Source organism: Chrysemys picta, chromosome 2 (assembly GCF_011386835.1).
Source record: "Chrysemys picta bellii isolate R12L10 chromosome 2, ASM1138683v2, whole genome shotgun sequence".
In the NCBI taxonomy this organism is placed as follows: Eukaryota; Metazoa; Chordata; order Testudines; family Emydidae; genus Chrysemys; species Chrysemys picta.
Genome location: NC_088792.1, coordinates 248,810,709 through 248,824,280, shown reverse-complemented (window position 1 = coordinate 248,824,280; position 13,572 = coordinate 248,810,709). Strand labels below are relative to the sequence as shown.

The following is a 13,572-nucleotide window of genomic DNA, read 5'->3' as shown; positions in this document are numbered from 1 at the left end:
ATAGGTTTACAATCCTCCCTCCACCCCCACAACATGGACTACTTATGTAATACAGCTTCAGACTGTATCACTTCTTCTGTAGAGTCCCTCCCCCCCCCCCCACTTACTTAGAAGGAGGAAAGGTTCCCAGGGGAGGTCATAAGTAATGTTGCCACTTTGGCCGGAAGATCCCAGGGGTTCTAGAGCACAGGGTCTCTGCATAGATGGCCCTTGCCTCTCTCCCATTCCTGCAGATCTGTGGGGATGGGGCCAGGAGCTATGCAGACCTTTGCATGTGGGGCAGAATTCAGATGGAGGGCTTTAGGCACCCTGTGATGCGAGCCTTGCTGGGCCTTTCCTCCATCAGGCTTCTTCCTGTGGTTCAGCTTGTTGGCAGGGGATGCTATGGGCCAATGAAAGTGTAATATCACCTCATGGCACATACTTTGAGTCATGTAGTCCAGTGTTTTTCAAAGTTCAGGTCGCGACCCAGTACTGGGTCGCGGCATGTTAGGCACTGGGTCACCTTGCTCAGCACCCAGGGACCCTAGCAGCTCTGGTCAGCACCAGAAGTCCCGTCGGTGGTGCTGCCCAGCTAAGACAGGCTAGTGCCTACCTGTTCCGACACCGCGCTGCAGGTCCGGCCTCTAGGCAGGGGGGCCAAATGGTTACATGTGGTGCCCCCACCCCGAGCACCAGCTCCGCACTCCCGTTGGCCGGTTCCCAGCCAATGGGAGCTGGGAGGGGTGGTACTTGTGGGCAAGAGCCACATGGAGCTGCTTGCGTGCCTCCGCCTAGGAGCCGGACCTGGTGCTGGCCGCTTCCATGGCGCAGCGTGGTCTGCGGTGTCAGGACAGGTGGGAAGCCTCCCTCTGCACCCCGGCTGTACCGCTGACTGGGAGCTGCCTGAGGTAAGCCTGTGCCCCAATCCCCTGCCCCAGCCCTGAGCCCCCCCCAAACCCAGAGCCACCTCCTGTACCCCAAACCCCTCATCCCCACCCCGGAGCCTGCACCCCCAGCTCAGAGTTCTGACCCCCCTTGCACCCTAGCCCAGAGCCCCCTCTCACACCCTGAACCCCTCATTCCCAGCCCCTCCCCCTGCAGCCCTCACCCTCACACCCAAACCCTCTGCCCCAGCCCTGAGCCCCTCCCACATCCCAAAACCCCCATCTCCAGCTCTGTTGGGTCACGGGCATCAACAATTTTCTTCAACTGGGTCTCCAGGAAAAAGGTGAAAACCACTCATGTAGGTCATTGCCCAAAACCTGCAGTCAAGAATTGGCCCTATCTGAGTTCTTATTTGTTATTTACAAATAGATTAATTGCTTTAGCATTAAGACCACTCTTTTCTTCTTTGCAGGTTTTGTATAAACTGTTTACAAACCATGACTCTCCATGTTCCATACGTAAGCTGATAAAGCATCTATGCACTTTATTCTCCTATCTCTGCCAGTTTGCTAGTATAAGTGTGAGCCCGTGTCTTGAATTTTTGGATACAAAGACTTACTAGCCAAAGTCTCATTCTTGCCTTAGTAATGTTCCAGAGGCTGAATAATATGTTTGTGGGAGAGATCAATAACTTGTCCAGCCAAGAGCCAGAGTTCAGTGAAAAAGAAGATGATGAATGGATTCTGGTTGACTTTATAGGTAAGATGTCTGTTAAATATAACCTCTACAGCAGGAAGCAGGCAGTTATATTATCACACTTCTGTATAAGGAAGCCAGTAGCTCCAAAGGAATTTTTAGCCTAAGCGTAAATAACATGGATTTGTGTAAAACAATGAACCACAAAACATCTTGTGTAAGCTGACTAGGGAAACTGATGTCAGTTTCATAAGACTTACGGTCTGAACTTGTACAGATAATATTTATTTGACACTGAGCAATCTCTATTACACAATTGTATCACTTTTCTGGCAATACTCCTGATTTTTTTTTTTTTTATCTGACGTGGGAAAGAGTTTCCTGATCACCTCCCTTTTATTTGTTTGTGTGTAAAATGCTTGTGTACATGCTGATGATAGACCTTTTTGTTTGTTTTATCCCCTACTTGCTCCACATGAACTTGCTGATCTCCATCTCCTGCATTCATCTATCTGTGATGACTTAATCTCAACTGTGGCAACTGGAACAATGGACAACCTCCACTAGACACTTGCACTAACTTTTCAACAGAAGAAGCAGACATCAATGAAACATCAGCTGCTGACCACTCCCCAGTCTTTTCTTGTTTACCGACTTCCTTAGAGTGTTTGGCTGATGCCAGCGAGTCTTGCTTCATCCAGTTTGACTCGTGTCCCATGGAGGAGAGCTGGTTTATTACCCCTCCCCCATGTTTTACTGCAGGTGGATTAACCACTATCAAGGTGGAAACCAGTCCTATGGAGAACCTTCTAATTGAACATCCCAGCATGTCTGTATATGCTGTCCATAATACCTGTCACAGTCTAAATGAGACTAGCTGTGGAGATGAGGCATTTCATAATCCGAGTAGTCCAAGGTAAGTTTTTTATTTTTCTATTGGCAATATGATGTAAATATATAGGCCATGAATTACTGCTGAGTGCAAAGGAGTACAGTAAAATACCTGGTTACAACTTGCTTAGCCCAAATGCCTGAAGAAGTCATTAGAAGCTTCAGTTTTAAGTGAATGAACCAAGCACAAATTCTCCCAACATTTTAAGATAAGCTGATCATAGCTTTATGCCTGATTTTAAAACTCGTATACATGGTGGCTGAGCTGGGAGTGAATAATCAGCTGTCCGGTTTTGGCATTGTAATTAATACTTCTGGGGCCTAATTATCCCATTAGTTGTACACTCCATTCCTGTTGAAGTCAGATGAAGTTACTTGCACAACTGATACGATAGGATAGTCTATCTAGGTGCTTCCTATAAATGTAGGAGTGCAAGGGACCTCCAGAAGTCATCCAGTCTAGCTCCCTGAGCTGAAGCAGGACCAAGAATACCTTGAACATCCCTGAAAGGAGTTTGTCTAACATCTTCTTAAAAATCTCCAATGATGGGGATTTCACATCTCTCTTGGAAACCTAGTCCAGTGCTTAACTATCCTTATAGTTAGGTTAAATATTAGAAATTTTTCCTAAATTTTCCTTGCTGCAGATTAAGCCCAGTACTACTTGTCCTACCTTCAGCGGACATGGAGAACAACGTGTCCTCACCCTCCTTACCTCCTCTTTATCACTTTCCTCTCCTCTTTATAACAGTGCTTAAGATATTTGAAGACTGTTATCAGGTCTCCCCTCAGTCATCTTTTCTCAAGACTAACCATGCCTAGTTTTTTAACTTTTCCTCATAGAGCAGGATTTCTAAACCAGAAGAGAGCAATAAAAATGATAAAAGGTATTTGTGCCCACCCCTGTAGTATCTAAAGTGCCTCACAAACATAGATGATGTCCTCACAACCACCCTTTGAGGTGGGAGAAGTACTATCTCAATTGCAGAGACTAGGAACCCGAGGGGGGAAACACGTGTGATTTATCCAAGGTCAGGTCACATGAAGTCTGGGGATATGCCTACATCGCAGTTAAAAACCCGCGGCTGGCCTGTGCCAGTAGAATCAGGCTCATGGGGCTCAGGCTAAGGAGCTATTCAACTGCTGTGTAGACTTTTGGGCTCAGCCCAAGCTCTGGGACCCTGCGAATTGGGAAGGCCACCAATAAACAATTTATTTTCTCTTGTTAAAGTCAGAAATTTATTCTTCCACTAGGATCTGAATTCTAAGGAGGTAACCATGCAGAATGGCCACAGACTCCAACCTATCATGCAATATTTGCCTGGTAGCAAAAGCTATTGTTGAGATAGCAAACATGTTTCCTTTATGACCCCACACGTTTTTCCCATATGGTCAAATTCTGAGAAATATGAACGTAACTTCTGGGGCCCTTGTTCAGAAGGGCTGGACAAATTTGGCCTGCTTCTAGTGTTCATCCTCTTTAATAAGAATGAACAAGGATCATCTTATGGTGAGTTTGGTTCTGTGTGTAGCAACGTGCAAGTAATTATCACTGACTTCAATGGCAGCCTAGTTCCCATACCTGTAGTTGGTTGGTTTGCAACACTTTAAAGAAAATGGGTGATTTTTGGTAAAGCGACCTAAGCCCGTGTCTAACAAGCATGGGGCTGACACTGAAACTCTGTGTTTTTGGTATCAGGGGCCTGTTTCTTTGGGAGATCCTGAGCACCATAGCTCTGGCTGAAGTCAGTGGGAGCGGTGGGTACCCAGCACCTCTGAAAATTGGGCTCTGAAGAAATCTGTCAACTGTAGAGTACCCTAATACCATGGGGATGGACATAATACAATGAAAACAGAATAGACTAGTTTGTAAGAACCTACAGTCAGTAGCAGCAATGTAACAGAAATGGTTGCAAAATGGAGATGGTGAAATTTGAGTTAGAATTGTGTCATTCAAGAGTAGATGGATCTGTCGCCTTCCCCTTTCCTCAAATTCAGATATTGAATTATTGTGATGGCTTTGTATAACTTAGGGATGCTGGTATAAGCCATTCCAGAACTATATCTTGCATCTCTTTATAATGCAGCACTACTTAAATATAAAATTAAATTAAAAGGCCAGATACTCACTTGGTGTAAATCAGCATCATTCCTCTGAATTCAATGGAGCTGTGCATTCAACTGAGGATGTGGCCCAAGTAACGCTATTAAATACTAAGACTCAGTTAAATTAATGGGAATTAGATGCCTAAATGCCTTTTTGACGATCTTGGCTAAATATTTTGTCCATAATTTCCTGTACAAGGTAATTATTTTGGAGAACAAAATTGTAACTGTTTCACTCTAAAACGTTAAAGTTGAGATGAAATACCATAACTGAGAGAAGATGTAATAACTGTTCAACTAAGCTGACAATACAATAAAATGTTGTCTTGAAGTCTCTAGTTGTTTAATGGTTGGCCATTTAACATTGTAGGGCCAGGAAAAGCTGCTTAAGGCACACTGGCACAGTAAGTACTACTGCTTTGGGACAGTACTTTTTGTTTGATTGGTCTGCTTTGTAAATAGACTTGTCTATCAAAACTGTACCAGTTTTAAGACTAACCTCTGTGTCAACTTAAGTTATTTGGTCAATTCTAATTCTGCTATAACAAGCAAAATATACTGCTAAGTAGGGGGGAGGGATAGCTCAGTGGTTTGAGTATTGGCCTGCTAAACCCAGGGTAGTGAGTTCAATCCTTGAGGGGCCCACCTAGGGATCTGGGGCAAAATCAGTACTTGGTCCTGCTAGTGAAGGCAGGGGACTGGACTCAATAACCTCTCAGGATCCCTTCCAGTTCTATGAGATAGGTATATCTCAATATTATTATATTTTATATTATTATAATAGTGGCTTTTAAAAATGTTGATGATCAGTTTAAGAATCTTTAGGGTTCCAATCTTGCTAGCTTTTATGTGCAAACAGTGAAGTCACTGGGGGTACATCTCCAGTGGAGAAAAACACCCACTTGAGTGTCAGAGCCCAGATCGCCTGACTCCATCTCCCACTATGTTTACATTCCCCTTCCATCAGAAGCCCAGGTGAGGGGGGTGGGTAGGTGGGTGGGTCTCAAAGTGCATCACTAGCTCACTAATACATACACTGTGGCTTATTGTTCTGGACAATATGAAATCCATGTATGTATTAGTGAACTATTGATGCACTTCTGTGGCTGATGACACAATTAGTCTACTAATGCCTGATCTATTATGGTTTTATAGTTGTAATGCTTGTATTTGTGCTACCATAACTGTGCTTGTTCCAGAACTTCCCTTATTACTGTCTTCATTCAGAGTTTCAGCTCTGACATGTTGCTTCTAAAAACATGTTAATGCATCACGTGTAGCCAGTGGTAGTACCATAATTACAGGCGCCTACATGCAAGTTCAGTTGATCAGCATAAAAGGAAAGAATAAGAGCAATTCCAGTGTGAAATGACTAGGGTGAGTGAAGGGCAGAATGTCAACTTGGACATTTATACTGATTGGCTCTTGTCTGTCAGTTTTAATAATCTGTAAAGGGAGGTAACTCTGGGATAGGCATTCAATGCATAATTCATCTTGGGGCCCATATCCTTCAATCCATTCATTTTGTGCTGCTCTGCTGGCACAAAGTGAAAGTGTTTTGGCTTCAACTCTTTGCTGGGGGCATAGCAGTATGTTCTACTATACAGATTTTCCACGAGTGTAAGGTTCTTCCACTAGTGGAAACAGACTTGCTAGGGCTGAATTTGTTATAGCTGACTCCCTGAGGGCCCCATCCTCTGTCCCCTGAGCACAGGGAAGGCATGGGCTCCTAAACTTTGAGTCATCCAAAAAGGGTGGTGGTAAAGTTGCATACTACCACGTCGTGTCCCATAAAAGCGTCTGCTATACAGGTAATGTCACCACTATCATGCCACCTTGATGAAGAGGTTCATGGAAGTTGTTTTTAAAAATTTGCATGGGCTCTGGAAAGCTCTTATGTTACAAAACTTAACAACACCAACCCTTAAACACCGTATGTCAGGCTGTGGGGGTGGGAGGCAAGAGACATTTTACTGATGTATTCTCCCACCCTTGCATAGGTTGGTGATACCCCATACTGTGCGATGGGATGTCTCTACAGCAGTCTGACTTTGAGAGGCATTGAGGGAATCAAAAGGACAGGCTGAAGAAAGATCTTTAGTTACTCATGGCATTTCACACAGCTGGTCTGACTTCAGTGGCTTAAGTGGTCTAACTTTCCAGGTCTTATGCATGAACATCATGTTTTGGTTGCCAGCCATGCAAGAAAATCCAAACAATCTTTTATTTAGTGCCCTTTATTTTCACACAGCCTAAACTATCCTGTGCAAGATGACCTTTAACCATAACATCTAGTAAATATTTACTAATTCGTCTGAGGATAGTGAAATACATGCTGCCTTCTGTATTTAATACATTATACAATCTTTTGGGCATTATACCATTAGTTCATGTATAATAGCAAGCTGGAAAGTGCATTATACCCAAAAGATTAAATATAGCACAGTCCTTTACAGAGGGATGAGGGTAGAGGAAACAGACCTATTATCAACTCACTCCCTAAAACATGCTAAAGAACTACATCAGAAAACTTCATGCCTAGTGTGATAGGATAGGGTCAACTACTGGAAGTGATTTGTGTAAACATCTATATTTAGGCTTGGCAGAATATGATTATTTTTAAATAACTTTGATGGATTAGATCTGTGTTTTAAGCACTTTTTTATCTTTATCTATTTAAATTCTCCCAGTTGCAGGAGATTATTAGGGGTGGAAGGGCCAGGCAGTGGGGATGTCAGACAATAATTTAATGGCATTACACATTGAGATCCAAAAAGTCAACGCATTCTAACCATTAAAATACAAACTGTCAACATTACATTTCAAAGTATACCCAGTAAATATCCTGAAATCAAGCTCTTAAGTTCTCGAAGCAGCATTTTTCTTACTTTACCTATTTGTACATTTCTATTGATAGAAATATTTGTGTGTGTATGTGTGTGTGGTGAAATTGATGTTTAGTGACATTTACTGATACAAAACTAATCCTTCCAAGCCTATCTATATTCATTCAGCTAGAAGAAAATACATTCCCTTAATAAACTTACCTAGATCTCGGAGTGCTAGCTGAACTGTAACTAACATTTGTATGTTAAATTTTAGAATGGAAGCACGAAATGAAATGGGGCAGCATATTCATTGCTACGTTGCCACTCTTGCTGCTCACTCAAGTTTTCTGGAACAAACCAAGAGTTTTCGTCCGACCCAGTGGGTAAAAGAACATAACGAAAGACACCATCTCAATAGGAACAGTCTCCGTCGCCAAAATCTTACCAGGGATTGCCACTCTCGGCAAATCAAGCACAATGGATTGTTTGTTCACCAGCCTTGCCAGCGTCAGTACAATTACTGAAGGCTTTTGAGGTTTTAATCCTATCGGTTAATTGTTCTTAGCTTGCTCTTGTTTTAATGTATAGATCATGAAGGTGTGATCAATCATTTGAATACAATCGTGACTAGTGTTAATTAGTTTGAAACCACATTTACATATAGTGTATCACAAAATGCCTTGCTATAGGTCCTAAATGGTTATCTTAAATATTTCAGTGTTTTGGAAATGTGTGTGAGTGTGGTTTTTAACTTTACTACGACGTTTGGATGGGTTTTTAAAGAAAATTCTAACAAAGATGGAACATGCATTCTTCAGTCGTATGAAGTTACAAAATTATTGGGGTCAACCATACACTTTAATAACCAGTGCTTTTGACAGCTTTGTATGTCTGTATATACTGTGTACACAGTTATACTCTAACATAAGCATTAAAAGGCTATAGTTGCCAATGGATTTGAAGTAGATGTCTCTAAACTCTTATTGAAAGAAGGATAACTCTAGATTTAATCTAAACTAGATATTATCTACTTTCATTAAACAGTTACTTCATATAAGCAGCAGAAGAGAGTAAAATGTCCACCTGATAATACTGGAATAAGAGGTGGCACAAATGTCACAGGTATTGGAGAGGGACAAACTTTGTGCCTTTATATGGAGTGAAATGAAAAGTAGACCTATGGGTTATTAAATATAGACACTTAACCCAAAGATTCCACCAGTATTTTAGATCATGCTCTTTTTTTTCCTTTTTTCTTTTTTCCTGTCTCCACTTTTCTTTGGGAGAGGATGCATCCATTACATACCTCCCAAAACTTGGTTTAGTTTATCTGTAGTCTGATCCAAGGAGAAAGGGCTAGACTGACTGTCTTCTGTAATAGGTCCATCCATAGCTGAAACACCTTCTACAGAACCTATTCTGGTGGATGGCAAGTACGGATGGGTTTCTGAGCTGCTGATTACTGCCTCGAATAAATCAATTCATTTCAAGTGATAGATTAGGAATGGCTCACAAACTACTGGATGGAAAACCTGTTTCCAGATGAGGTCTTGCACCCTTCCCAATTCTTTCCCAATGAGAGAATAAAGTTGAGGTGGCCATGCCTGGAAGTGATGAAAGGCATAACATTATAAAAACATTCTAACACTACTGGTCTTCCGGAATTAAGCAGTGCTAGGAGGGTATATAAAAGTGGAGATGTAGGAGCTATATTAACAGTGGATATTTCATTGCTCATGTGGCATAAAAGCAGAAAAATATCTAACTTGATGTTAATTTTCTAGACTAGTGGGGGAGAGGGGAAAGTACAGAACATTAAACATTCTCTTAAAGTTATTAAAATCTTGCATGATCTTCTGGAAGAAAGCATGCCTTGAAAGGCAAAGGTACCAAATTTGACAGTGCAGATACTTCCAGACAGCCACACTACAAAATCAACCATGATAGATAATTGGAGTAAATCAAGGAACAGGGGAGAACAGTGAAGCTTTACTCTTCCTCTTTTGTTTCCAGTACTTCATCTGTGATCACTGCTTTTCCTGCATTTGCTGCTAAGGCATATCAATGTTAGTCACATTCAACAGTGTCTTCCAGCTGAAATCATGTGGAAAAGCCTCAACACTATAAAACATGTATATGGTTGGCTTTAATTTTTGTGATTAGATGAAACCGATAATGCTTAAGAATTATTTCAAACCTATGAAATGTTCTTTGAAATATGGCCAAATGTTTCAATTTTGCTGATACAAAAACCTAATGCCTTGTAGTAATCTTGCAGTATGAGTAGCACTGCATATAATAGATGCAGCCTGAACTCTTGTGGAGAGTAATCTTCCTAATCCTGTAGCAAATAGCCTTCTGGTCCCCAATTCCCTTCAAATACTCCATTTTTTCCTGGTTTTAGTTAACAGTTTAACTGCCATGTGTATCTATAAATGTAGCACTATCTACCTTGCTTTTGTTTGTACTCCTGTCATCTTACTGGGGTATATTCCTAGAAATGCCGGGAAGTCATCTAGTCTTGCCCCTTGCACTTAGCCTGTATCACCGCTGAAAGGTGTTCAGTCTAACCTGTTCTTTAAAATTTCCAGTGATATGGAACATAGGTTTTTCTTTGAGTGATTGTGTGAGTCTAAGTGCTTAATGCCAATTCAGAATGTAGATGATTTATGATCTTACCTCTTCTTTTTTTTAGTGATGCATATCCATATATATATATACAATGATATTTTCCTCTGGGCTAGAAACTCTCAGTTATTTATCCAAGAATAATTTTGTAGCTTCACCAATCTCAATTCCTAGTGTATCTCTCTCATTTGCTCACTGAGATCTTAATGTTGCTTCTGGTATCATTCCTTTTCATTTCAACTTTTCCTCTGTCCTTCTTTCATCTCTTTCCCCCCCCCTCCCCCACCCCCACTTACTTTCCAGCTCAGGAGACTCCTTGCTTTAATTTTTCTCTTCCTAAATAACTAATTTCCTTCAGCTTTAATTTTCCTAAAGTTTAAATGAAGGAAGATGGCATCTCCACCTCCTTTGAATTAAAAGGGTTTTGTAATTCTTTAACTTTTTAGTGGGGGTGGGGTGGGGAAGTGCATGGCTCCCAAGCATTATAAGTGGAGCCGCCTTTTTTCAATTGGCAAGTAAACGCAATGTCAGACTGCTCCTAAAAACTGGGAGATACTAATCTTTTTTTATACTATATTACTGGATAACTTTCTAGTGATGAAATCCTATATCTTTCAGGATATAAACTTTTTTGTTGCACAAAAGCTGTGCCTCTCAATTCTTAATATTGGAAACCATGCTATATTGTATGAGAGATAGATATCTCTATCTATCAATACTTTATCAGTAACTTTTTTTTGTTAGTTTTGTCTTGCATATTTATGTTACTAGTTCTATTTTGTGCCTGGAGTTCTTGGGCAGTTTTTTTGTTGTTGTTCTCTAGTAGTGTGTGAGTTGTGTGGCTTTTTATATGGTTTTTGAACAGTAGTAAAACATATTGTTTCTTGTAAAAGTGGAGGCCTTGCACTGCCTCAGATGCTGATTCATTAATTTTGTTGAAACTGTGTTTCCGTATGTATCGGTCAATAGACAGATGTGTTGTAAACAAACCTGTGCCTTCTAGGTTTAACTTGTACACAGCAAACTTGAAAATTCAAAAGGGACATTTCAGTTAAGATAAATACTGTACATCAGTCTATGCATATATGGCAGCTTCTTTCTGGAGCCACTTTCTCTACTTGTAGCGGTTCTTTTGATATCAAAGGTTGTCTGGCTCTTAGTTTGAATAGGCAGTTTGATACAAGCTGAACAACAACAAAATACAGCACTTTGCCAAAAAGTAGCATTGCTTAAACAATGTGTATTTAATAACACACCTTCCTTCTATTTTGATTTCATGGTGCATCTTGCACTTTATGAAGAAACATATGATCTTAACTATCAATAAAAATTGGCCTATTAAAGTGGCTTGTCTGAGTCTTTTTTCCATACTATAGTTAAATTCCAAATGTTTGAGCACTAATTTTGGACACTGTCTATAAATACAATTATCACTACAACATGACCTTTTGTAGTTCAAAATTCTCTCTGTTCTGGGGGTATAATAGTAATGGTCTACATTGCTCTTCCAGTCAGCTGTGAAACAAATTGTGTTCTTGGGGCCCATAAGTGGGAATGGCAAAGGGTAAACAAAGTTCCAACTCTAACAATTTCAGGCTCAACTTCCTTTTGTATATTTTAGTGGCTACACTATCTGCTCAAGCCGATGTCAACTCAATATTAAAGATCTAAAAGATCTGTGAGGATTCTACCTTTCCAATGATGTATGGCCCAACCTTCCTTATAAGGGGTGTCTGTCTCCAACTGTTTGCCAAATTACCATACAAAAGCCACAGAATCTTAGGCTAGGTCTACACTACCTGCCTGAATTGGCGGGTAAAATCGATCTCTTGGGGATCGAATTATCGCGTCTCGTCGGGACATGACAATCGATCCCCGAATCGATGCTCTTACTCCACCAGCGGAGGTGGGAGTAAGCGCCGTCGACAGGGAGCTGCGGAGGTCGATTTTGCCGCCGTCCTCACAGCGGGGTAAGTCGGCTCCGATACGTCGAATTCAGCTATGCTAGTCACGTAGCTGAATTTGCGTATCTTAAATCGACCCCCCCCCACCTGTAGTGAAGACCTGCCCTTAGTCCAAGTGAGGATTCTGAGATACCGTTTAGGATACAGGAAGGTATGGCCTGTACTAGGAAAATGGCCCATTGCCAGGGCTGGCTCTGGCTTTTTTGCCGCCCCAGGCAAAAAAGCCTCCCGCCGCGCCCCCCCAACGCGGCAGGGGAGGGCACCGAGCCCGGCCGCAGGCCGCTCTCCCCGACCGGCCAGAGTGCCGGGGGGAGGGCGGCGAGCCTGCCGCGGCTCCGCTGGCGGCCGGAGCCCCGGGAGGAGGGCAGAGAGCCCGGCCGGGGCTCTGCTCTCCCCGACGGCCAGAGTGCTGGAGGGAGGGCGGAGAGCCCGCCGCGGCTCCACTCTCCCCGGCGGCCAGAGCGCCAGGGGGAGGGCGGAGTGCCGGCCGGGGCTTCGCTCTCCCCGGCGGCCAGAGTGCCGGGGGGAGGCCGGAGAGCCCAGCCGGGGCTCCGCTCTCCCCAGTGGCCGGAGCACCGCGCTGCCCCCCTCCAGGTGCTGCCCCAAGCACAAGCTTGGTGGGCTGGTGCCTGGAGCTGGCCCTGCCCATTGCTGCTGGATACAGTGAGCAATGGCCTTGTCTCTGCTAGCAAAATGTTCAAAAACTTCCCACTGGTTTAACTTAACCTATCAGTTTTAGCTCTGGGAACTCTGGTCTAGACATCCCACTGGCTGCTGGCAGTTGCGATCACCATACTGATTAGACTTGCTCCATATAGGACTAGCTGATGCTGTTCTCTTAACATTTGCTGATGTTAACGTCCGTGGCGTTGAATCCTAGTGGAGATGGGGCTGATGAGTGTCTCTTCTTTGCCCCCTCCCTTCACCTGGTATTGAAAATGGTTTAACTGCTGCTGTAGATGGGTATTGTAAATAGCTTTCTCCCACTATAGCAAGCATCATCAAAACATTGTTCTACTAGGTCCTTATTACACATAATAGTGCTAAAAGTCTTGTACTCCTTTCCCTTGCAATTTAAACCACTTTCAGTACCAGTAAGAAGAGTTTTTGGGGGGGGGGAGAATTGCTAGCACTCATTGTCAGCAATGAGCTCCTTATGTGGATGGTAACATATAGCTGAACATTATGTATTATACATAATTCATGCCATATCATGTTGAGCTATGCCTTAGCCAAATAACATAGTCTTGAGGGCCCTGGAATGGGAAGAGACAATGTGCAGATATGAGCCAAAAACTTCATTTGCAGAGGGGTTGTCTGGGAAGCAAAGGTAGAGGGCGTGCTTCCTCTGTAAGGAAGTCTTCACTAGACTTTTATCTAGAGTTAATTGACTGTTAACTCAAGGTATTTAACACCTTTGTGAAAGCAAGTGTGGACACTTTACAGCTGACTTGGCCCCATAAGTGAGCACTAGCCTTTACCTTGAGTTAACGGGCAATTTGCTAATCCAATGGTAGAGTGACCCCATCTGCCTGTAAAATAGATGTATCAATAAATTTCTGTATGTTGACACTTGAAAACAGTATTTAACC

At 42.5% G+C, this 13,572-nt stretch overlaps 1 protein-coding gene across 11 annotated transcripts in view; it reads left to right on the top strand.

The window, feature by feature from the left end:
* TP53INP1 (tumor protein p53 inducible nuclear protein 1) overlaps window positions 1-11,359 on the top strand; it is a 60,011-nt gene extending 48,652 nt beyond the window's left edge. For 4 of the 11 annotated variants that reach the window (XM_005291606.5, XM_005291605.5, XM_065585938.1 and 1 more), the window contains 3 exons: window positions 1,340-1,626; window positions 2,131-2,479; window positions 7,663-11,359. In XM_005291606.5, the coding sequence (XP_005291663.1) occupies window positions 1,515-1,626; window positions 2,131-2,479; window positions 7,663-7,912 (711 nt within the window). In that variant the 5' untranslated portion in view covers window positions 1,340-1,514 and the 3' untranslated portion in view covers window positions 7,913-11,359. Of the gene's footprint in view, window positions 1-1,339; window positions 1,627-2,130; window positions 2,480-4,930; window positions 4,965-7,662 lie in introns of all 11 variants that reach the window. The other 7 variants (XM_042845100.2, XM_042845099.2, XM_042845101.2 and 4 more) reach the window with 6 other exon arrangements.
* Window positions 11,360-13,572: the final 2,213 nt, after the last annotated feature.